The following is a 25,496-nucleotide window of genomic DNA, read 5'->3' as shown; positions in this document are numbered from 1 at the left end:
TTAATCTGCCATGCAAATGCTCACTATTTGGCAGAGAATTTAGAAAGGGGAGCCTACACATAGTGAGGATACAGGAGAATCACTATAAAAAAAAGTGAGGAGAGGCCCCTCTATTGGGAAGTGGTGAACCAGGCCTTTTGGGCCTCACAGGGGACGAAGAAAGCAGGGGCTGAGAAAAAGTAAAAGTCCTTAATCGTATCAAATTCAAATTGGATTGTTATGCCCCAAATATGTGACAGTCCAGTTATATGGCTAGAGTGATGGTAGAGGTGCAAATATGGGCCACGGGTATCCTCATATTGGGAGGGCTCTCAATATGGTATTTCACTTGAGTATCTTCAAAAATGTAGTAGATGCCTGAAGATGGGCCAACCCACAAGACAGAAATGTTCAGGCCCCACATAGGCAAGAGACGGTGCTGCCCCCTGTCTCCTCTTTTATTTACCCATTACCCTGGTTATCGAAACACTTTGGGAAGTCCTTAGGCAAAGGGTGGGAAATGGAGAGGTGATGAGATCCCCCTGTTTATTACACAGCCTATGAGATCATTAGAAGTGTCAGACAAGATTATATAGGAGTATGGGAAGCTCTCAGTATACAGGGTAAATGAAGAGGTGTACCAGAGATTACCATTAGGCTGAAGAGCGGTGGAAACAGACAGGCTAGTTGGAGAGTTTCTAATTCAGTTCTGCGACACAAAACAGAAATATCTAGCGGTATTCTTCGCGAATGACCTAAAACCCCTCTAACAAATAAACTTCCCACCATTATGAGGCTCCGCACTAACAGATTTAGAGATATTGGGGAGCCATCCCCATGGGGTGCATGGGTAAACAAAACGCAAATAAAATGAATGAACTACCCATGATATTGTTTCTATTCACCATGGTCTCAGTAGACGTTCCTAACCATTTTCTAGTCGAAATGAGACTTGCCGTCTTCCGATTCTTATGGAGAGCCAAGCATCCTAGAATCCCCTGTAGCATACTGGTCTTGCTAAAGGAACTAGGGGAGTCGGCTTCCCGGATACAAAAGGATATTTCCTAGCAGCACAAATCCAGGTTGTGTGTGATCACCGGAGACCCAGGGAAGGTAAACAATGGGTAACTCTGGAGAACAACTGGTTGAGGCCAGTTACTGTGGGGGGAGAAGGGTTGTGGGTTCCACAGGCAGTGAACTCTAATAAAGTGAAGGAACACTCAGCACTGAAGGTTTTATGGGAAACATGGGGTAGCAGCAATCACAACATGGCTGTTGTCGATGAGCCCCTCCCCCGCATTTATCAAAAAGGTTCCTAATCCCCAGGAGTTCCAACCATCGTTTCAGGGAGGGACTTGAAAGGTTATGGCAATTGTGGGTGAGAGGTAGATTTATCGATCTTTTAACCTTAGAGTATATCTTGAGCTTGAGGGAACTCATCTTTCGTTATGTACAACTGAAAGCTCTCTTTACGGTGGGGTGGGGGGTGGATCCAGCTAATCTCCAGACCACTCACACCCTTTGAGAGAATTCTGGATGTCTACCAAGGCAGGAAGGGATTCATTTCAGCAATATACAAATGTTGCATGGGATCCGGGGCCCAATGGGGGAGGGAATACAAATAATGCTGGGAGAGAGACCTGGAACACCCCATTTCAGATAAGTTCTGTAGGAGGAGCTGCCTAAATGTACACAAAACATCACAGGAACCTTAATTTAAGCTCCACTGAATCAAGCCGCTTCATAGATGTCAACTTGCTCCCGGAAGACTGAGCAGAACGTGCGCAGGGGTGAGAGTGGTCTGTTGGAGAGGATGTTGGTCCGAGTATACTGGACAGAGATTCTTGGGTCAGAGAGGGATAGACAAGGCAGAACTACCTAGGGACTCCCTTTACAGTTCTGCTCAGTATTAGTGGGGAGATCAACACAGGGAGGAACGTAACACATACGACGCAGAACTTGCAGCTCACAGCGAGAACCTGGCTGGTCCAAAAATGGACAAGTGCAACCTCCCATCTAAAACCAACGCGTAAGGAAGGCCAGAGTGCTATAGGTAATGAAGAAGTTAGCGTGGTTGCATGGAGATGCTGGGGTTGTTGAAATGGAATGGTATCCATTCTGGTCCTGGTATGGTGAGCAAAGAGTTGTGAGGGAAGGCAGGATAGGATTTAAGGCCCCCCATCCATCAGAAACCCCAGAAGTAGGAAAGAAATTGTTAAGCCAGGTTAAACGCAAAGCGAGGACTAGGCGTGGAATGGATATATGGGAATTTAACTCGACAACAGGAGGAAAAGTGGGGGTAAGAGGGAGTAGGGGTCAAGGCACAGGAATATTGTAGAATAATGGGTTTAAAGCATACTTATTGTAATCGTACAACAATTGGAGTTAATGTTAGCAGAAGATACGGTCGTTTATATTAGTCAAAATATACCACTCATTCAATCACTTTTTGTACCCGGTTTCTGAATAATGAAAAGTGAAAACATTTGATATTGTTTGGTCTCTTTGAAAATGCCAATAAAAATGTATTTGAAGGAACAGAAATAGAATTATGTAACTGGGACACAAGATTACCTAAAATGAGTGACTTACACCTACCTTTCAGAGTTGTCAGCTCCTGGGCATTGAGTGCACTGTGATCTCCTTTCGTCTTCCTCTTCTGTGGAGGTAAAAATGTTATGTTTAAATGCTGAACAGGATAAATTAAGACACTTTGCACGATAATGTCACTTTCTACATTAAATGTACAATGACCATTTACAAAAACACTCAACACTCAACAAACCCTACATTGTCTCTGGGTGCTTGAATCACAGATTGTACGGTGGACTGCTTGACACGTGGGGCCTGAGACAGGCTTTGTGTGTCAAGTGGTCGGCTGGATGGGGTGGGCGAGGTTGAGCACCTATTAGGTAGCATTGCGATGCAGCACTGACTTGTCGCTTGCGGGGCTCGGGTTCAGGTCCCAAGCACAGAACAATAACAATAAGCTCGACAGTGAGGAAAGACTTTTTTTTTTGTCCCGTGCTGGGGACAGCTTAGACCACACCCATCGTTTAGGCTCTGCTGTCTAAGCCTGTTAGATATTTCTCATATGAGGGATGTAAGGCAGACACTCTCAAATCTCTATAACCTCTTAATGTTCTATCCTATCGCTTAGAAGGAGCGTGTCTGAGTTATATTTTGTGGTGGATACTGCTCTTGGAATTGGGAGGCGGAGAAAATGGAAGCAGTGTGAGGAAAGAATGGGGCGTGAGCGGTCATGTGAAATTGAATCATGCTTCTAAGACCTGTGGGTTTTTAGCCGATTGGTTGGGTAGATTGGGCAGAATAATGCACTTCAGGTTACCTCGGCTGGTCCAGGTTCGCTTAACCTTCCCTTTCTAGAACATTTCACCAGTGGTCCTTCAGAGCTGCTTGTAAAGCCTGATCCTTTTGGACAATATATTTAAACAATGGTGATGTAAAATGTACAATTTGGCTAATTTCTAAATTTGCCCAATGAAAATTCCCCTCAAAATCCTGTATAAAAAAGGAACAAGTTAAACTTAGGTTTATGTATGTGAGTCAATTATATATCCCACTTGATACGTTTGGCTTTTTCAAGCCCTTACTCACTTGAGCCATTTGTGGCTGGTATTTATGTCCCCCATGTATGAAAGTAATCTGTGATTGGGTACTTCCCTATTTTTGTTATCAGCGGACCAGTAAAATTGTGGGAAGGCTACAAACCATAGACAAGAAAAGTGGACTGGTTACTCCTCCCTACGTCCACTTGATTGGTTTTGGCCACCACTATTTATACTTGGCGAATTTACAATTTTCCACTGTATATCAATGTTAGGGAGAATTCTCATAAATGGCCGATTTCCCTTACCTAATGAGTCCCTCAGCAGCTTTGCTGGATTTCTAGGCTTTATTTTTTTCACCTGGTAAGAGTGTGAGCCTTTTTCCCACTCTTACATGTGTTTTGCTGTGTGTGTTTTCACTTTTTGTGTGATCTTGGGCACTGGAGCCTCACCTACTCCATGGCCCCATATTGTTCATGTGTGTTACACAGCACCTTCATTGCAGTGACACAGGGTTTTCTTTGAGACTTCCCCCTGACTCCATTTTCTGGGTTGCCATTAACTTTATTTTAGTCACTTTAAACCACAGACCCCAATACACCCCATTTTACATGGAGTATTGGAAAGGGTTAATTCTTATCCCTTTTTGTCTGTGTCTCTTGGAGCCTTGTTTCACTCCCTTTACACTAAGACTTGGCTGGTGGCAGTGGTAACTACCCTTTTTTTTATACTGTGGTTATCTTAAATAACCATGGTATTGTTTTAGGCTATTATATTGGCCTCAAACATAAACCCGCTTGACCATATATATTTTATTACGGTTCTGGCTGGGTTTATTCTCCATTTCTTTTTGTACATGTCTTTCACGTGTTATACTCTGTGCGCCAAACCAGGTGAGGTCCCTTTGTTCGCCATCTTTTCACTGGCTTCTGCACAGAAGCTCTCCTTAAGGCATCTGAAAGTCTTAGTAGGCACGATGTGAGGGAGGGGTCTTAGGATCCCTGCCATGGGTTCCCTTGGTAACCCAAGTCACTCTCCTGTTTGATTGGCTGTGCGACTATCCTTGCCAGGACAGCCACCCTGCTGTGTGATTGACAGCCAGGCTGTATGAATGGAGGTAAACTGCATAAAAAGCAGGTCTCTGGGACTGGAAAGGCTGAGTCGCCACTGGAACGAAAGAACCAATGAGGAGATGATGGAAGAGGACCCCTACAATGACTGAACTGCCCGGTGAAGCCCTGCTGCAGGTCTGAATCTTCAGAATCCGACAACAGAGAAGATCCTCCAGGAAACGTCTTCCCTTGAGCTGGTGGGACCAACCAGTTCACCCAGACTGCAAGCCAGGACCCCTCCTCTGGTCGAATTCGGTGTACAGAGCTACAGTGGGCCGGATAGCCAGGAAGCTCGGACCCTGCTTGGGTTTTAAGGAGCGCACCTTTTATTTGTTGCTTTGCTCTGCTGCTGGTTCCTTCCCTGTGTAGTACAGAACCCTCCAGTCTTCCTACTTCTTGTCGGTCCGACAGTCGCTTCAGGAACCGTGAGCCTGCAGGAACTACCAGGAACGTCCACCTCAACTACAGCTTCCTCTCCGTTTTAAGGTACTGTGCAAATCCGGTTGTTCATTTCGTTCAGCCACGGTGAAATTGGTTGAAATCTTTCTCCAAACCGAGGGCTTGTCCTTCTCTTCTCTTTGAACTAACTTTTCTGCCAACCAACCTCGTCCGGAATCCATGGCACGAACTTTACCGCAAACTACCCTGAACTGTGTGATCTTGAGCAAAAGACTTTTCACCCATTGACTTTGGCCCCATGCCTTTTTTTACCTGATTCTATCACTGTCGTTTCTATTGCTCAATTGCCCTGAGTACTTCCCTGTTGGTGTGGTTCAATTTCTATTAACTTTGTTTTTCCCCACTATTTTATATTGCTAGAGTGCCATTTTGCTCCAACTTCATTTTGTGAGCTTAACTTGTCTGGAAACTATTGGCAGTGGTGTGGTGTATTAAGAGTGTGTATTTTTTCTCTCTCTCTATCTCTATCTCCCTCTCTCTCTCTCCCTCTTTCTCTCCCTCTCTGTCTCTCTCTCTCTCTCTCTCTCTCCCTCTCTCTCTCCCTCCCTCTCTCCCTCCCTCTCCCCCACTCTCTCCCTCTTCTTCTCCTCCTCCTCCCCCAACTCAAAATTGTTCCTAGCAAGCCCAGGTGTTCCCCCTCCCTCTCTCTCTATCATCTTTTCTCACTACTCTCCTTAGACCAACTCACCAAACTTCTTTCCTTCTACTGCCTACATCCCTACATCTTCCTCCCCTTGTCCCTCTGATGTCTCTCTCTCTCCCGCCTGCATCCACCCTTCGATGTTACAACTCCCTCCCCCGCGCTATGACACCTTCCTCCATACTACTCCTCCCTGCTCACCACTCTTACTCACCCACCCTCCGTTCACTCGTTCAAGCAATTTTCACTCAAACTCTAGATTCCCTCTCACACTCACCCACCTTGCATGCAGACTCACCTCACTGTGCCACTTGCTCTCACCAATCAACACCTCACCTTTTTTGTTAATTCGCATCCACACTCTAGTCTAAAATCCTACCTCGTGCTGGTCTCTTGTTTGCCACCTTCTCCTCCTCTGACCTTACCCGAACAAATCAAAATGTCTTGTGGCTTGGTACTCCTCTTATCCTCCTCCTTCCCCCCATTAGAGCACAGGCCCTGACCAATCCGGTCCTTTCTTCCCCAGGAACCCAGGAGGAGTTACAATCAGAGGAGGGTACAAGGAGCCACAAAGCTCTACCCCCCCCAGACCCTCCCGACAGGCCACTGTGAGGCAGCAATGGTGGCCCACATTGTAAAGTGTCTAAATTCTTGTTAAGGGGGCTTGCCATGGAGGCTCCCATGGTAAGTAAAGTTGTGTTAAGCAGTTAATCCCCCCTGCCACCGTGCCCCCAGTATGTGTCCCTGGTGGTCTATCTTGTTTGCAGCTGCTGCAGGTGGTTTCTCTGGACTGACACTGCCTCACTCATGGTTTGAGGAAAGAAAAAGAAAACTTGTCAAGTAATTTCTTCCAGAGGTATGCGTGGCTGCAAGCTGGTACTGCACATATATAAACCAGCACTTGAGGGGGCAGCCGTAATTGGGGATCTCTGAACTGCCACCTTCCCCATCTGGGGTAGGACTGACTCTGGCTCCCACCCTGGTATGCCTCCCAACTTAAACTGAGAGAGTGTCCTATCCCCTCGTGACAAGATCAGGTTTGTGACCTTGTCACAACCACCCTAACATTAATATGTTTGTAACACTTAACTGTATATGCTCATTTGGACAGCCTCTGGATTTCCATACGGAGAGAGAATAGATTTGACAGCAGGTGCTTCATTGGGAGTCCCAGGCCGGTTTCCACTGTTCCACACAGACTTTTAGCTGGGTCTAAGGGTAAGGATGGTTGCGCACAGGCTTAGTTCCCATGGCACAGACGACCTAAGAGTGCATGATCTTGATACTTAACCAAACCATGACTACACACAACAAAACAAAGGCAGGGGCTGTCCCAAGTTCAATGCATCTTCAAGTGGAGTCGGGCACGTGAGAGTCCTCTAGCCTAGCTTCCAACTGGGCCTGTGCCACCGCGTGTGGCACTGTCAGCGAGGCCTGGGTTTTTAGCCAGCAGCGCTTTGCATGGTGAGCCTTGTAGGACCATATTTCTGTTTCATAAAAAGCAAGGACTCGTTCAAATTTTCACAGAGGCCATTGGGGGTACTTACTAAGTACCCAAAATTTAAAAGGCAAGGTCTACTGTTTTGATTCTCTATTTCATTAAAGAAAAAATGTATTGGAGTGCGGCTTTACTTTAAGCCCCCAACACAAGAACATTGCAAACCAACTACATTAAAGCTTTCACAATCTCTGTTTAGAGTAGACTGCCTAAAAGCACCACCGATAGTCTACATGCTCAGCTCACTGATGTGTTTCCTTCACGTACACGTCTTTTCCTGGGTTTATATTACAATATTATTCGAAATTTATCTTAGTGTAGGTGTTAAATAAATCCCTTCCCTGGTCCGTGGTACTTTCAGTCCTCTCCTCCCCTCACAGGCCCATCTCATGAGAAGCAACATCAAGCAGTATTTGCTTGTTAGCTAAGCACACTTTAGATGTGGAGGCTCATAGTTTCACTGTTCTCATCGTAAATATAGGCCCACAGGCCCCAAAACGCCAATCACTGCTGCTTTGTAAACCAGAGCTGACTTAAACATGCATGCGACTGCTTGGAGTCTCAAAACAAAAAATATTAATTACGCAGGAGAGATACCTCAGCAGGTTACTACGCCTGCTGCAGAGATCTATGCAAGGTCAATCGCAGTTCATAGTGGTGTTAAAAAAAGGTATGAGAACTTGTTGCAAACATGCATAGATTGAATCAGTGGTGGAAACGGAAAAAATGTGGTGGTGGATCCCACAACACAGGGGCAGGGTGTGGGTGGAGTTGGGGGACGGTGCCCAGGAGGGCGTGGTTCGTAGTGTGCTTCCAGCAATGCTGGAATTCTAAAACAAAAATACAAAAAAACGCCCGCGACGGCAGCATTGCCATTTACCGCGGCTTTGGCCCTGGTGTGTAATGCACAATGCTCGCTACAAGTACAACTGAAAGGAATCAGTTGTACATGTAGTGAGCATTGTGCATTACACACCAATGCCAAAGCCGTAGAAAATGGCAATGCTGCCGTCGCGGGCGGTTTTTTTATTTATTTATTTATTTTTTAAGTCTCCGAGCGTTGTTCATGCTCTTTGGCGGCTGAGTCTGGCCGGATCCCGAGATCCGGCTCCATTTCTGGTGCCGGATCTCAGACCCGCCGAGAGCCGGCCCAATGACCAGCACTGGATTGAATATAGAAAATCACAAGCTTTGTGTTTCATTTGGAGCAACCCAGTCAACTCCTGACTAACAAGTAACGGCACGCCAGTCAGGCAAGGGCACTCTTTACTAATAACATCTGTGCAACGCGCCCGAAATAGCTGTTGAAAATGGTTTGCCTGTGCACTCTGCTCACAGACCCCATGACCCACACTTTGGTGCTACTCACACGTGCTTAAATGGATAACTGCCAGGAAATAGATATTGGAATTCTCATGGCACTCTGGATTTTAGTTCCTTTAGTGTACGCCTTATGATGAAGTCCCATGTGGCAAGAGTGAGAAGAGGGTTCGGGAGGCTCTTGGGAGTTGGGGAAAAGCCAGCCGCTATGTATTGCTAACCCCAGATGTGATATGCGGGGTGGGGAGGGACAGGGAATCCCCAGAGTCTGTACCCAGGACTATACCCAGAAGAGAACACATCACACCCGCGCTAAAAATACTACACTGGCTACCATTAAAACAGCGAATAAAGTTCAAGTCCATGTGCATCACACACAGAGCAATACACAAACAAGGTGCAGAATTCCTAAGCGATAAACTACGCCTACATCAACCAACAAGAACACTGAGATCAAGCACCAACATCTGCCTGGAACCAAAACCATATAACAGCTCGGAGGAACCTCTTTCTCTCACCAGGCACCGAAAACCTGGAATGACCTACCTAAGAATATACGAAACACAACAAACCACCTAGCATTCAGGGAACTCCTCAAATCATGGCTCTTCACAGCGTAACTACAACAGTGACGCACTAGAATGCCCACCCCGTTAAACAACAATGAAAATAACATCAACTTCGGTCACCCGCAAAATGGACATACACAGAACCCAAACAACGGACCCCACGACAGACCGTAAGTTATTATGGGAAATAGCCACAAAAAAAAGGGGGGGGGACCATAAACTGATCACATACTCAGACCGAGACGAAAGCCCTTAAACGACTCATCCACTGCCTCCCGGCCATACCATAACCAAAAAACCCCAGCAGACACATTTAGATAGAAAGTTTGTGAGAGGAGACCACAACACCAGCTCCAGCACCCAAGAAGGAGATTAGACACCCAACGCACACTTATCAATCCATCAGCATTAGAACTCCTACAGAGCTCTCTTGAATAGAACGGCGAGGAGGAATCAGAACACTTAAAGAGCGTGTTAGAACAGCACAGGGAGCGCCTCACACAAACTTAAAACCCTGCCAGGCGTAACCCCTTCGCCCACCCTGATGAGATTGGGAGGATTGGATAGCGCCACAATCGGACAGAGTTCTGAATGTGAGCATGCTAAACTTCATATAACCCACTAACAAAAAACTCAGCATTTCTGCAGACTTATCTCACTCAAAAATCTCACACAACCATCTCTCGCACAACAACCCGCACACACTTCACAACACCGCAACAACACATAAGCCGCACCAACAGCACACAAGGACTGACACCAATCCGATAGTCGCACCAAAGCTCAGCACCCGGTGTATACCGAGTTGAAGCTGCCAACAGAACACCACTCCTCTCACTATCTTACTCCAGCTTCACCTACTAACCCATCCCACCTTCTCGTTTGCAGATTCGCCAGAGCGCATGGGGACCAACTCCGTTGGTGACGGTGCGCGGTACAAATATCTTTAACATTTAACTTCCCATGCCACCAACAACCCCGGGGAATCACTGCTAACACCAGACGGGAATGCTGTGGTCCGTGAACAGGCCTTAGAAATCAAGAATGCCTGAATCTTTGATCTTGTGTTTGCAAGAATGATCATAGACCATGGGCGTGCCCCAACTAGAGAGGAGACTGTCTTACAAACAGAAAGAAGGGGTGCCCATATCCAGCGAACTATAGACATGATTTGCAGGCACCATTGCAGAGTCAGGCTGCCACCATGACAGAGCAGCCTGACACCAAGATGGCCATTGACGCTCTTCTGGTTTTGACCAGGTTAGGAGGGACACCAGGTCAGAGGGCGAACTCGGGAGCTATACAGGCCAAGTTACCCTGCGTTATGTGAGACACCTCAAGTTAGTCTTGGTTTTTCCCATTGCATGCCTGGACTTATTGTTAAGAATGATGGCAAGGCGCACACGTTTCCCAGTCACCTGCAATTGAATAAAGTGTGAGAATACAAATACCAGAAGCCTTAGAGACATCAATGTGAATTAACCTGAAACACCTAAAAAGGAACTAGACACGCCTGAAAAGGAAAAGAAACACAGCCTCCCTGATGATTGATGGAGTCAAGAAAACGTTTGGAGGAGAAGACAATTTGTTGCTACAGCAGGAAAACTTGACTGGGAACCAGAGTGCGTGCCTTGCCATCTTTCTTAACACTATGGGCCTCATTAAGACCCAGGCGCTAATGGGTTAACGGCGCCGTAAAAGGCTGCGGCGCCGTTAACCTATTAGCGCCTAATTACGAGGTCCCTTTGCGGGACCCGACCTTAACGGCTGGTTTTACCAGCCGTTAAAGTAGGGACCCGCAAAGGGACCTTGGTGCTAAGTACGGTGCCGCAATTTGCGGCACTGTACTTAGCGCCTTCCCCATTCCCATTGAGCCCTATGGGGCAAAAATGGGAATGGGGAAGGGCCATGGAGGAAGGGGGAATTACCGCCCCGCCAACCTTGTAATGGGGTGGTAATTCCCCCTTTCTCCATGGCGGAGTCGGTAACTTACCGGCATGGACCATAGTGCTAATAGCACCATGGTCTTCGGCCAGGGTCGTAATGAGGCCCTATGCCTGGACTTATAGTTTCATTCTTACCATTTTAAATATGGGCCTTTAAACCTCGGCATGTGATGGGGAAACACAGGATAGTATAAGGTGTCACATATGACATGGAGCAACTTGGCAGCTATGGGAAGCAGGAGACAATCCTGTTAACCCTTTGAAGTGAAGGGAGTGCCACATCAATCACAGGAGGTTTTGGACCCGTTAAAGTTGGCCTCATAGTATAAAAGGGGACCCAGGCAGTTCAAGGTAGAGGGGTTTTGCAAGGCAGTTGGACATGAAGGAGTGCATCCATGTTCATTTTATCTCACCCAGGCAATGGGAGCACTGGACTCATTTAAAAATCCCAAAAACCATGTGGTTTCAAGAAAATGCCCCTTGCACCTCACACAACAGAATAGATATTTACCAATAACATGACAAACAAGCGCAACACTCATCCTATTCTCCACCCAAGGCTATCCTATGGTGCCTTAGCTGGGGGAGTTTCTTCCGTAATTCTCCTTACTGTACCCCTCAGCGCTCATTCTGCACAAAGCCAACCCTTCGGTTGTGACCCTTCGGTCTGCAGGCCAAAATTTACCAGCTCCTCCTGGATTTCATAAGGAAATAATTGAAAAGGACTAGCTGGTTACAGGCCTCCACAATTCACAAGACCATCACATACCCATGCGACCCTAGTTACTCATTATGTGGCCCTTGCCTCACTCTGTATGAAGTTCTCGCTGCCCCCGAGCTGCATGCTTCACATTGCAAAGCCACAATTATCCCAGAATATTACAACAGAGGCCATATGGGACCCTGTTTTCCTCACAGGACCACATATCTCAAAAATGCATTGCTCATCACAGTACAGACATATCCACAAGATTGAATGAACCAGAATGCACCCAGACTGACGAATCAACTTCCGGGGCACCAGTGGTCCAGGGATGAATATCAGTTTCTAAAACATCAATCAGCCCCACACCTCCAGTACATCAGAAAGGGATCTGAACAGATTGGAAATACAAGCAAATTATAAACCTCCTTGTCCAATTTTGTTAACATGAATGGAATGCCAGGCTTATCTCCGAAAGGTCGCGGATCGTTTATTAGTTGCAACACATTGAAATTACAATTATTACACAATGAGAAAAGGGACTGTCCAGGCAAGGTGTTATAAAAATATCTACTTTTATTATTATCACAACAGACAGTTCTAGCACACTACGAAATACAACCCACCCTGTAAAGGCATGCAGAGGACAGACAGGTTCAAAGAAGGAAAGGGGATGCACTCTGGATACTGACAGGAGGGTAGTAGGTATAGTAATTAATCACAATAGTTCAAGGATACTTGGTATCAACACAAAGGGAGCAATGGGTCGTAAAATGTCAGTAGGCGCCTTCTGAGAAGTACCAGGGGGACAGAACCACAATGTACCTTGTGCTGTATGTGTTCTTTGTGCTTGACAGGGTCGAGTCAGTTTCAGGGCAGTTTACAGCTTCTGCAATAGAGTTCAAGATGGGAGACAGCTGCGGTTATCAGGCGGTAGGCAGTTCGTCGAGCGAAGCTGGATGGACAGCTGCAGGCTGGCCTGAATGGTGGCTCGGGGTCAGGAATCGTTGGCTCAGTGCTGGTCCATGGTCCTGAAGCACAAGTCGAGGCATCTTGGAAGTCTAAGTGACTACAGCGTTGCATTGGTTGCAGCTAGAGGGACTCAAATGGCTTGAAAAAATGTATTTTAAGGCTTCCTCTGCTTCTGGTGAAGCCTTCAGATCTGCTAAAAAAAAGGGCTCGCCCCTCTTTTAAAGAAAATTGGGCCACAGGGATTGTTGTAGGTTAAGCCTACCTTAATGAACCAATCCTGGGTCCCCACCAACAATCTCCTGTATACGTGAGGTCATAAACAGAGTGCTTTGCAACAGAAAAGCTAAAGGGGTGAAAACATGTAATACCAAGTCCCACCCATCTTCCTGTCTGTTGTGGATCAAAGAGTACCCTGTGGTTAATGGAGCTCTCTGTGGTTCCTGATTAAAGCGGCAGGTATCCCTTGAAACTGTGGCGAAACCAGACCTTCTGGCTCCATCAAACCACATACTCGTACATTCCGAATGAGGTCCCCCAGCGGGGATGACTACTGTAAACATGCAGTCCCAGACATGGCATTTCACTCTAAATTAATACGGAAGGTGGGAGCTGGCATCAGGTTGACACAGGGCATATGAAACTGTGCTGGGTTTCCTGTCTTCTTAGTTAGCCTCTGCAGCCAGGCCCCATGTGGGCCTCTTTGACTTAAACTCTGATTAGTATGTGAATGCTGCCACCAGGTACAGTATTCAACAAAAGGACAGGGTGGATCCATGGGTCCTTTGTTAGTTAATTAGGCTGCTCATGGCAAATGAAAGGTTTGGCCCTCGCCCTTCTGGAGATGCATTGTGTACTCCACCTGTCAGAGTCCAACCAAATATGACAGGGTGGACTGCGCCTGTAGGTTGTGTCCACCCAGAGTACACAGGTCTATGCGTATGTCGTACAGTGAGCATAGGAAAATGTGTGCGGATTAACCCCACACCTTTCCAGAGGTTGCTCTACCATCATACAAGTTCAATTAAAATTTCAAAAAAGCCCAGGCGAGTGCAGACACACCGTGCGGATAGTCGATTCGAGCATTACTTGCAAACCTGGCCCTTTCTACAGAGTGGCTCACTCTGCTCAGCAGCTTTACCAATACGTGGCATATATGACTGTCACCTCAGGTACTTCCTCGCTATGTCATCTACTCCTCCCACTGCTGCACCTCTAACACTCTGGAACACCACCCTAACACCCATAGGCACAACTCTGCCTCTTTTTATAGATCAGCTTTGCCATCAATTGTTTCATTATGAGCCTGACCATTTACCCATTAGTATAGGGTTTCTGGTTGGTACCTGCCTAATGGATCGACATTTTCGTCCAATGCGTACACCCCTCATTCTCGCCTGTATGCAGGTACATTGGTTGCACCAATCTTCTGATTTGACCCTTGCCCTAGTCCGTATGGTACGAAGCCTCAAAAAGACTTCTGCCATCTTGAGATCAGGTTGCAGTGTGCTGGTGGCTGAGCACTCCGACATATTTATTAATTTTGTATTTATTTATAAAGCGCTAAAAAACCCGTAGGCGTCAGAGCGTTATGACAACAAGGACACAGACAACAATAACAAAAATCGGATTGACAAACATCGAACATATATGAAAGAAACACTGCCCAGAATCCAAGCTATGTCTAAAAAAAGGAACATTTTAAAAATTTCAAACAAAGTTAAAAACAACAAATAATTACCAAAACAGTACAATAAATCGGAATTATCTAGGAGAGCCCAATACTGGTCAGTTAAAGCAATTCTCACATTAGTGAAAAGTATGCAGTTACTCAAGATCTTGCTCCAGCTCAGGAACTGGGAAAGGTTGCTCTACAGTCAGTGTTATTCCCTGTGGACACGGGCTATACAGTCAGTGTTATTCCCTGTGGGCACAGGCTATATAGTCAGCGTTATTCCCTGTGGACACGGGCTATACAGTCATCATTATTTCCTGTGGACACAGGCTATACAGTCAGCGTTATTCCCGTGGCCACGGGATATACAGTCAGCGTTATTCCCTGTGGCCACGGGCTATATTATATGATATGATAGGTTATTTATAACACGCTTAATACCCTGAGGTTTCTAAGCGCATACCCGGGGTGGAACCGGTGTTGCTCCGTGTCCTCTTGCTTCCAAGGTGAGCATGTTGCCCCGGAGCTACCATTGCAAGACAGTCAGCGTCATTCCCTGTGGACACAGGCTATACAGTCAGTGTGATTCCCTGTGGACACAGGCTATGCAGTCAGCATTATTCCCTATAGCCACGGGCAATACAGTCAGTGTTATTCCCTGTGGACACGGATTATAGAGTCAGCATTATTCCCTGTGGACACGGGCTATACAGTCAGCGTTATTCCCAGTGGACTAGTCCTCAATTTGCATCCTTCGCAGGAACCTTAGATCTTTCAATCTAATGCAACCAGGACCAACTCTCACGTGCAACCAACACAAAACCTTATTTCTTAAAGGCTCTCCTGTTTCCAATCTCGGGTGTATTGAGTTATCAATAGTGAAGGCGCTGTATGGATTACTGAGTTTACTGAGAATTTCTTTAGGGCCAACTATGAGGATCTCGTTTTGTCTCCGTTGAGACAGAGCCCATTAGCTGCCATCCATGCTTGGATGGTGGAGTAGATCTTTTGGAGAGACTTAGCGTCTGATACGTAGGATCGGGAAAGAGGTTTGAGGACCTGGGTGTCATCAGCATAGTTTGTATAAGCTATGCCGAGGGAGTCCAGTTTGTCGAAGAGTGGTTTCGTGAATAGATTGTACAGGGTTGGGGCCGTGCAGGAGCCCTGCGGGACTCCACAATGGATGGTGCTGCGCAATCCTGGTTGGAGAAGACCTTCATGACTCTCCCTTCTAAGAAGGAAGTGATCCAAGTGGTAGCTTGATGTAAGAATTGAGCTGCGTTGGTGAGATGACTGCTGAGAGTCTTGTGGTCCACAAGATCAAATGCAGCAGATAAATCCAGAAGGAGGAGAAGTGCTGGTTTGCCTACGTCCATGATTCCGGTTATTTGGTTTTTCAGATCGAGCAGCGCCGATTCCGTGCCATGACCTTTTGATTGCCTCTTACCAAGTATGCTTTTGGCTCAAGGAAGTGCTGAATATGAATGTGAGCTGCCTTGTCAAGGATTTTTAGGAGAAGCGGGACCTTAGTAATAGGGCGGTAGTTGTTCGGGGAGCCGGGGTCTAAGGAAGTTTTTTTTAGAAGAGGGCATACCCATGCCTCTTTGAGACAAGACATGACCAGATCGGATGTAAATGAGGCATTGATAAAAGCTGTCAGAAAAGGTGCAAGAGAATCAGCACAGTCTTGAATGATGTTGAATGATGTTAGCTTGGCAGATGTCACCTTTGCAAATGGAGGGTTTTAGGTGCTTGAGGAGGTCAATGACTTCTGTTTCAGTGACATCTCTGAAGGAGAAGAGGCTTGTGTCTGTGAGTGTAGTGTTATTGATAGGCGATAGTGGTGGGTCGTGATTGGGCAAGGCTTTGTAGTGAGGCTGAATTTTATTCTGTAAGAGGTCTACTTTATTGATCAAGGCTGATTGAATACTTGAGCACCATGCTTCATCTTTAACTATGTCATCTGAGCTAGAGGTAGGAGTGACTAGGTCTCTGAAGGTGGCGAACATTTCTTTAGCGTGGGATTTGGCATTTGTTATTCTAGTGTTGAATGAGTTGGCCTTAGCTTGGATGATGGCTTTTTAATAGTGAGCAGACAGTTTATTAAAATGCTTTAGAGGAGTCACTGGGGTTGGATTGCCATTTGGTTAAGGCATTGCATTTGAGGGTGCATAGCGCCTGAAGTTCTGCTGTGTACCAAGAGTTAATGTGCATGGAATTTTTGGCTTTTTTTAGTTCTAGTGGATCGATGGCATCAATAGCTTTTTTGAGGGTGTCGTTGTACAATTCTGCTAATAGAGCAGGATCATTGACGAAAGGGGGTTTGAAAGCTGGAGCCTCAAGAAAGGGTCAGAGATTGTCTTCAGTACGTTTTCGTGCACTTCTAGCAAGTGCAGGTGGTGCAGGAGTGTGTGTACTGGAGGCAGTGGCTCTGGGAATGGTGAATTGAATGCGGTTGTGGTCGGTCCAGGGGCATGGGGTGTGGGTGCTGATGGTTGCAGTGCAGTTGTGGTCAGCTACCTAGTCTAAGGTGCGACCTTTGCAGTGGGTGTGGTTGGTGATTCCTTGCACAAAGCCCAAATCCTTGAGTTCCTTTGCAAGTGCTTTGACTGGTTTATCTTTGATGTCATTAAGGCCCAAGTTTAAGTCGCCAAGTAGAAGGATTTTAGTGGAAGTTTTAAGGTTATCCCCTACGAGATGGCATAGGTTACCCTGAAAGTCTGATGCCGGGCCTGGGGGCCGGTAGACAGTGTGTATGGTAATAGTGCAGTTAGGGGATATGGAGAGTTTGGCAGAGATAATATCAGCGTGTCTGTCACGGCCGCCAGCGACTGGCGTTGTGGCGAAGGTGGACGCGAGGACGCCATTAAAATGTTCCATTACGTTCCTCCTCGTCTATCAGACTCGGTCTAGTTGTTTTCAAGATGGCCGCCGCCGTTTGTATATATTTCACTCGGCTGCCGGCAGTTCGGCGCGTTGCAACTGTGTTTATTTTCCACGCCCTGTTGCTTGCGCTAGTTTTCCCTTCGTATAGTCTACTTGCTATCTTCCTGTTATTTCTCCACCTCCCGTTCCCTACGGGCCCCCCCCTTTCTCTGTATCCTGTTTGCCTTCTCCTGTGTTTCTGTTCCCCTGTTTGAATCTCTGCTGAGTATTTCTTCGCTCTAAGAGATACTGCTCTCGGATTTCTCCGTTCACTCTTGTCCTCCACCCCGAGGGGTACCTACCCGTAAACTGCCATCTCCTATTCCCTCGATTAGCGGAATCGCCGACCTTACCTATTATCTGGGTTTTCGGCGAAGGATCATTCAACCTACGACTGTGCTGACGACTCCCACAATCTTCACGTCTATATTGGATCCAGGGGTTTTTTGCCGTTCCAGTGGCTTTTTCCCCTCTGGCTGTCGCGGAGGGGAGTCACCGTGGGGTTTCTTTGTCTGAGAGTCACGGTGGCTTCTTTCCGAGGTAGACCATATCTTCTAAAAAAGAAGAAGCCGTACACAGGACTTACCCGTCGGAAGAAACTGGACTATTCAGGTGAGGAGGAAGAGACTGGGGAGGGTTATAAATCGAGTGAAGACGAAGATATAGCTGATCACCTAGCAAAACCCGTAGCCAATATTGCCAGTCTTGATAGTGTCCTTCAAATGATGAATTGACTATTCTGAAGGATAGATCTTCTTTGACTATGATAGCCACTCCGCCCCCTTTCATGTGTTGTCTGTCTTGATGGTGGATGTTGTATCCTGGTGGGAGAGCTAGTGCGATAGCTGGACCGGCTGCTTCATGAAGCCAGGACTCTGTGATGGCTAACATGTGAAGGTCAATATTGGTGAGGAGGTCACAGATCTCTGTGGCATCCGCGGGGAGTGAACATGCATTTATGAGGGCGTATTTGAGGGGAGGGAGAGAGGTGCGGTTGTTGGTTAATGGGGTTAAGGGAGGGACTATGGGCGCTGTGGGAGGAGGGTAGGGGGCTCCTGGTGGACCAGGCGTGGTTGGGTGGATGGTAGAAGGTGATGAGCGGACCTTCGGTGTAGCTTTAGCAGAGGGTGGTACGAATCCTGGAATGGGCGAGTTAGTTAACATTTCTGGGTGGGATGTGGGCATTAAGTAGGTTGCATCTGTGCACCTAGATGCAACAGAGCATAATAAGCGAGTGCCCTGCATGCAGTTCCTGATCACTGTTGACCGGGGACAATTTAGATATTGTAGGGGTTTGGTGCGAGACCTAAGCATGTGAAGTCTGCGTGCAGGGTAGTCCGAAAGGCTGGAGAAGGCACCACCAAGCAGGGTAAGTGCATTGTTTGGGAAGTGGAGGGATGGTAGAAAGGGGGTATGAGGGATGACTTCTGAGTTGGGGAGAGAGGTGGCCATTGTATGCAGGAAGGGGCGGGTACAGCAGCTTGCAGAGGTTCTGTATGTTGTAAGTGTACAATGGGGTGTACACTATGGCAAGCTGCACAACTATGGCAGTAGCAGTACCATAGTTTGTAGATAGTTACAGGAGACAGTAATGGGCAGGATGCTCAGCAGCAGCGGCAGTGAGAAAGTGTGGGCCAGTTAATTTATTTTATTTATTATTTAATGTGTGTCAGTTCCATTCGAATTTTCAGATAAAAATGGCATCAAATATCATGCAATACATATTACATTTCAAAGTTAAATAAAATGATGAGATATCAATACAATATATATCAATCAAGACACATAGCATTCACATCTGCACAATCTAGAATGCATTATATTTGTCCCAAATTACAACCGAAATATACATATCTATGAGACTAAATCTCATTTTTAGCCATGCCGAGTTACCAATTATACTCATTATTCGCCTCGGCAGTTACTTAAGTGGGAACTTCCAAGTGTTCTCAGTATCAAGTCCAAGGAAGGGCTCAAGGTAATTGTCGAGCTGCACAAACCGTTCAGAAGCAAATCTCCTTTAGGTTTGGGTGCACTCATTTATTTATCTATTTTTTATTTTAACATATATAAAGCACACCACACCCAAAGGCATCAAGGAGCTCAAAGATATTATTGCTACGCCATGCAACTCCTTTGGTACCCGTAGCACTACCCAGTGGAGTAACTTTGCTGAAAAAGTTGGGGGGATATGACATCTGAAGAAAAGGTGCCCCAGCCAAATGAATGGGGACAAAATGGTGTCATGAAAGTTGGGGGGACAAACACCCCTGCCCCCCCCTAAAAGTACGCCCATGGCACTACCCTTGTAGCCCCTGCATCAGGGAGTGCAGAGAGAGCCCCAATAACAGAAAGTAAAGATGTCGAACAGGCTCGCTTTACTATCATCTGTGCCCTCGCCCCCCTGTCCTCCGTATAGCCCCTCAGCTGCTTCATAAGAGACAAGTGTTGGGAAACGCCTTTTCCAGTCTCAGCGTTTCAGCAGGACACTGATGACAAAGAGCAAGTGAGGCGAAGAACCCCGCAGGAAGGAGCCTGGGTGATGCAGAGCAGCATTGGACAGCATTTCTGAGGCAAGGGAGGCTGTGCTTTGCATATGGAATGCTAGATTAGAAAGATTTAATAGTGCACCAAATCGCCACCATAGTTGTTGTAAAGCGCAGAGGCTTGCCTGGGATTTGTCGTATTGACGCCCCACCCGGAATGTCAGACCGCAGGGTAGGGTGGAAAGGATAAAATGAAAGGGGTGAAGCAGGCAGTGATGAAAAGAGCACAGATAAAACAAACAGGAGGTTCAAACAAAGGTGGGGCAAGTTAAAGGAAGAAGGAACGGGTGTGCATGTTGATCCAGCCAAAGTAGATCTCGCATCAGCAGTGCGGAAAGGGAAGAGTTCAGGGACGTCATTTGGGGGTCACAACTGCGACTCCTGAGGTCTCCCTGGCTACCCCTGCGTTCTCCCTTGCTACACAGGCATTCCTATTTTTTAATGGTAGCTCCTGGGCTGTGGCCAGCACCATGTGGCTCTTTGTTTCTTGAGTGGCTGGCATTCTTGTTCAGGCCTCTTAAAAAACAGGGGGTTCCACAAGTGTAAAACATTTTGCAGTGACCCTAAATAAGAAATAATAGGAATAACAAATAATTTGCCTTTCTGAAATTCTATACAATAATTTCTAGACTCATTAAAGGTTTATTTCCGGCACACTTCAGGGTCTGAGTCACTGGTTTAGTCTGTTCTTAAACACCTCGAATTCACAATGCAGACAAAAAAATTCCAAAAAGCATCTACAGTAGATTAAGCATCCATTTCGGACTATGTAGTTTGCTTTTCGCAAGTTGCGGTTATAGCATGTTTTTTCAGCCATTTTCCCTGTTAAGATCATCACACGACATTCCTTATCGGTGTCCTCTGTCACTTGACAAAATACTTGTACCTAAAAGCTTGTGTACAGTGTAGAAATGTTTCACCATAGAACATCAAGTGGCCCTTGATGTCGTTGTTCCACAATTCATGCTTTGTTGTAATGTGTCTATCTTTCCCATCTCCCTGGCATGCTGTGCAGGATGTTTGTTTTCATGTATGAGGTAACGAGGGCTCAGAGTATGAGATGTCGTGTGAGTGTGCAGCTTTCCCTATTTTGCCAAACTCTGAAGCCTGAAAGTAGATCCACGCAGGCTTGACACGCGGCCAACTTTGCACCAGACCTACAGATGAACTGGTCTGCTGTTAAATCTCAGTTACCATTTTAATGGTATCCACCACAGGGTGTAATTTGCTTTCTGACTTTGAGAACATTCATACATGTAATTGCTCATTTTACTATAGTATGTAAGATAGCTATAGCCGGTAAAATAGCTCAGCGAGTTGAGTGCTCACTGCTGCAATGTGTGTGTAATCTGCAGGTTTGAATCCCGGCAAGACCAACTCAACCTTTAATCCTTCTTAGATCGATAGATAAGTACCAATACACGTTGGGTGATACTGTATATTTGTTCTATATAAAGTGCTTAATATATTATGGCTGTATGGGAGATGACTCTTTGCTGAGCCGGACCATTATCCACTAGAGTAGGTTCAGCAAAAGTATATATGGTTCAAGGATCTGGAGGCACTGGTGAAATCCCATTTTATTTTTTGTTGAAATGTGTGTACATAGCTTCCCGGACTCATGGCTGGAATTCAAATTGGAAAAGTTACAGGAGAAATCCAGAAACCATGATACATACAAGCACTGAAGCATTTGGCCAGAGTGCGTCGGTTTGAGGCCTATTCGCAACAAGGGATCTCCATTGACCGCCTAAAAAGCTTACACTCGGCCGGTCCTAGAAAACACTGGGGCATGGGCAGGTCTGCCATGTGGTGAGCGACTTTGTAGACTTTGTTCTAAACCAGTAGAAAACCCCGCGGCACATATGAACACAATGTGTAGCACTTAACATCGTTTACTCTCAGATTTATAGTCAATTTGCTTGCAGCCCTTCGACCAATTATGGAGTACGATTTTTGGTGCCGAGTCGCTAGTGATTACAGCGGTGGTTTCCCATGTATGGCGGCAGGCAGCCAATAAATTATCCCTCGAGCCGTGACCAATACATTTGGGAAAACCAGCATGCTGTATGTACAATGTGGAAAGTTTAAAAAAAAAATGTATACATATGTAGATGTTTTAATGGCGAACACTTCCAGTGGCCCCCAAAGTAAAGTCCACTCCGGTTTCATCAGAGGTCTTAAACAATGTGCCATCATTCTGTATTCACATCTTTCCTTTGCTCATTTCCGACTACAAGTCCAATCATAATGACAGTGATTACTCGCCTGTACCCAGGGTATCCTTTATACCTACAGACACTAGCATGCTCAGCACACATTGGCTGGACTCTCACTTCTTCCAGCACACTGCCCTCTAGTGTCTCCCCGTCTCCCACTGCCTAAGCTTCATTCCGCGCCAGCCTTGTAGTGCATGGGTCCAATGTCACATGGTCTGATACCTGCCCAAGTACAGCATCGCAAGCATATCCCTCTTGCCAGGACAATCCTTCAGAATGGTGAATTGCGGGACATTATACTCGGTGCAGAGTGCGACTATTTCCTTTTTAATGCACTGTACATCACACCTTCAGCAAAGGCATGACAATCTGGCCTAGTAGTGAACAGTGCAAGACTGAGGCTTTCCAAGAGCCCCCGCCCTTTAGGACCCCCTAAGAGGGTCATATATCTCCTGAACATAAAGCGCCTTCTCTCCGGTCACCCACTGCCCCACGTTTACATCACCCTTATTTTCACAGGTACCTGGGCTGCCACCATGGGGATTACAGATCTCTGAATCAAACTTGGTAGGGTATCCAGTCATTGCATCGAATACAAAGCATTGAATGCCAAAAGCATCAAAATAAATGCATCGAAAAAAAAGCATCGAATGCATTTTTTTCAAAGGTAAATGTTTTATTTTAATTCTAATGGGTTTTAAGGAGTACAAAAACGGGGGTTGGAGAAGACCTTTAAAAAAATGGAGAAAAAAAATGCATTCGATGCTTTTTTTTCATTGCTTTTTTTTACATGCTAAGGCATTCGATGCAATCACTATAAACCCTTGGTATGCATGACCAAGCCTACATCTGTAATGCATGACCAGAGATGTCATCCCAAAGAGGTTCCCCTCCTGCTTGAATGAAGTATTGCCAAAACTAGCAGTCTCCAAGGCAGATGCCCAACACATGAAATGATTCCCCTCCCCCTCGCACTTCCTCCCCCCCATGGGTGTAATTTTAGGGGGGGCAGGGGTGTTTTCCCCCCCAACATTTTCAGCAGCGTTACTCCACTGCCTCCCCCCTCCCATGCACTTGCGCGATCTCAATGTCACCTGGCCTAGTAAGATCGTTGTCTCCGTCTTCCCTCCATTTCCCTCCCTTGCCTCGTCGCGCCTTGAAACACTTCATAGACGCGTTATAAATGCCATAGCCCACATGTCCCAGAAGATATACTCTCTCACTAGAGACAGAGGGGCACAGCACTACATTTCACAGAATGCATTTGGGACATGTGAGCACAAGACCCTGAAATGTATTTTACCTCTGCCAGTAATGCATCAGTTTCAAAAAGAGAAAACTGTAATCACTGCCAGTAATAGATGCAGTTCTGCAGCCCGTACCGATCCTGCATTGCCATTGTATCATGCGCTGTTGGGGTTAAGGGAAGGAATTGCCTGGTTCCTTCAGATTCTTACAGGGCACCAGGCACTCCTCGTCCAGTCTATCCTTGCACTTGGTCTCCCCTGACCCCTTGACCATCCTCAACCTGCACTTGCCCTTCCCGGCCCCCTCCCTCTGTACTAGCTTGGCTGGGCATGCCCCCCTTGAGCCCTTTCTAGCCCCTTACCTCGCCCTTAGCACGTCGACCATCCCTTCCCTGCACGCTCTGCATTCCCCTGGCTCAGTCCATCTTGCTTCCGCTGGCTCTCGCTTATCCCACGGGCCCTTCCGCCCTGACCTGCACTTCCCTCCTCCCCCCAGCACTTCTCGTTACTGCACTTGCAAGATCCGAATGTCACAAGATCTAGTAGGACTGTTTTTGTTCATGTCATTCCCTGTTCCCCCCCACTCTTGTCTTGTTGCACCTTGAAACACGTTGTGTATAGGCGCATTATAAATACCCAGCGTGTACTCTTTGCGGAGGAAGTATACTGGCCCACCAATGAAATGGATTGGGATGCCCAAACGCCAGTGGAAAACAGTGCACTTTTTTCTTTCATCATGTGGATCTCCAAGGCCCCTGACATGTGTCCCTCAGTTCAGTTGCTGCAGCTTCGATTGAAAGCTTTAAGCGAGACCTAAAAAGGATGTACGTTTATCACAATAGCGTTCAGCTCCACTCTGAAGTTTTATAAGTGGGGGAGGTGGGGGTGTGAAGGTTAAAAACACTAAAAGACTGCTACAGGTGTCTGTTAAGGCATCTATCACCCAGAGTTCACCATGCTTATCCAATGAACAGCCACTACCGTAGCTGCAGAGTAGGGAGAGAGGCACTGAAGGGGCCACAGGGGCAGATTGAAAGAAAAATGTGGGGGAGCCTGAGAATTCACTGGTGGGACCAAGCAAGAACTGAGCCAGGAGGTCTGGCCTGGCTCTAGGACCCCAACTTGAGCCGAGCCACAAAAAAAGTCTATTCTCCTCACACCCCACAAAAAAAAGACCCAGGATTGTGGCCTGGACGGCATCGTTTTTTTCGGAGGAGCCATTTGCTGGTGAGGGCGGCCACCCATGGTAGGAACCACCATGGCATGAGCATGGGAAATAATCCCCCCCCCAGTCCTCTGGGCTGCAATATTTACTGCCACATTCTGGGCCAATATTCACGACTCACTGGCCTTCTCATCGTTTCCTCTCTCATCTCCACCTTTGGCTTTCAACAATACTCAAGTACACAAACCATAGTAAAGTACTCACACAAATATATACATCCTAATAGAAATATGCTAGGGAAAAAGTTTACAATTTACAATTATTCGCCTGCCTTTAATGGAAGACTCCTAAAAAAAGGTCATGTGTGAAAGGGTTACCCGCTTGTGTTTCAATGTTTGAATAAGGCATGATTCATATATAATAATGTATGGCAAATGTAACATTCTATCTAAAATAAACGCTTTTTGGTGCGTTGAATATGACCACGTGAAAATAAGGCAGATAGTTTTAAACTGTTTTGCGTGGTGTATGTAGTCATGGAGGAGGGCATAGATTTAGGCAGCAAACTGGTTCTTTGTGTGTGCGCTTAAAATAAAAATGCCTCTTTGCAGATCTTAACAAGGAAACGTTAAGAACGTCTTGTCCAAAACAATGGTCTCTTAAATTGGCCCGTCACTTGTAAATAACTCCCAGTTTGAATGCTCGGATTTAAGAAAGGAAGTGATAAGCAGCGCGCCTGCAGCGTCTAGTGGGATGTTGAGAGGGGTGGCATTGGTCTGGAGAGCTCGAAGCAGCAGGTTAATGGTGATATCTTGCCGCACTAGAACAACAAACATAGGGAGACTCCAACATGGAAGCAGCACAGCCCCTTTTGAAAACATTCATTTAAATGCTGGAGGCAGCCATCTGGTGCCTACGGGGGCTGCGGGGGGTCGGGTTGGGGGGGCCCTATGAC

General features: G+C 46.5%; 1 protein-coding gene across 1 annotated transcript in view; it reads right to left on the bottom strand.

The window, feature by feature from the left end:
- The window catches only part of CCDC69 (coiled-coil domain containing 69), a 284,855-nt gene that overhangs the window by 175,441 nt on the left and 83,918 nt on the right, over positions 1-25,496 (bottom strand). The window contains exon 2 of the mRNA XM_069654005.1: positions 2,578-2,638. Within this exon, the coding sequence (XP_069510106.1) occupies positions 2,578-2,638 (61 nt within the window). The remainder of the gene's footprint in view (positions 1-2,577; positions 2,639-25,496) is intronic.

This window comes from Ambystoma mexicanum, chromosome 3q (assembly GCF_040938575.1).
Source record: "Ambystoma mexicanum isolate Mex_15411 chromosome 3q, UKY_AmexF1_1, whole genome shotgun sequence".
NCBI classification, from domain to species: Eukaryota; Metazoa; Chordata; class Amphibia; order Caudata; family Ambystomatidae; genus Ambystoma; species Ambystoma mexicanum.
This window is presented reverse-complemented; position numbering and strand designations above follow the sequence as displayed.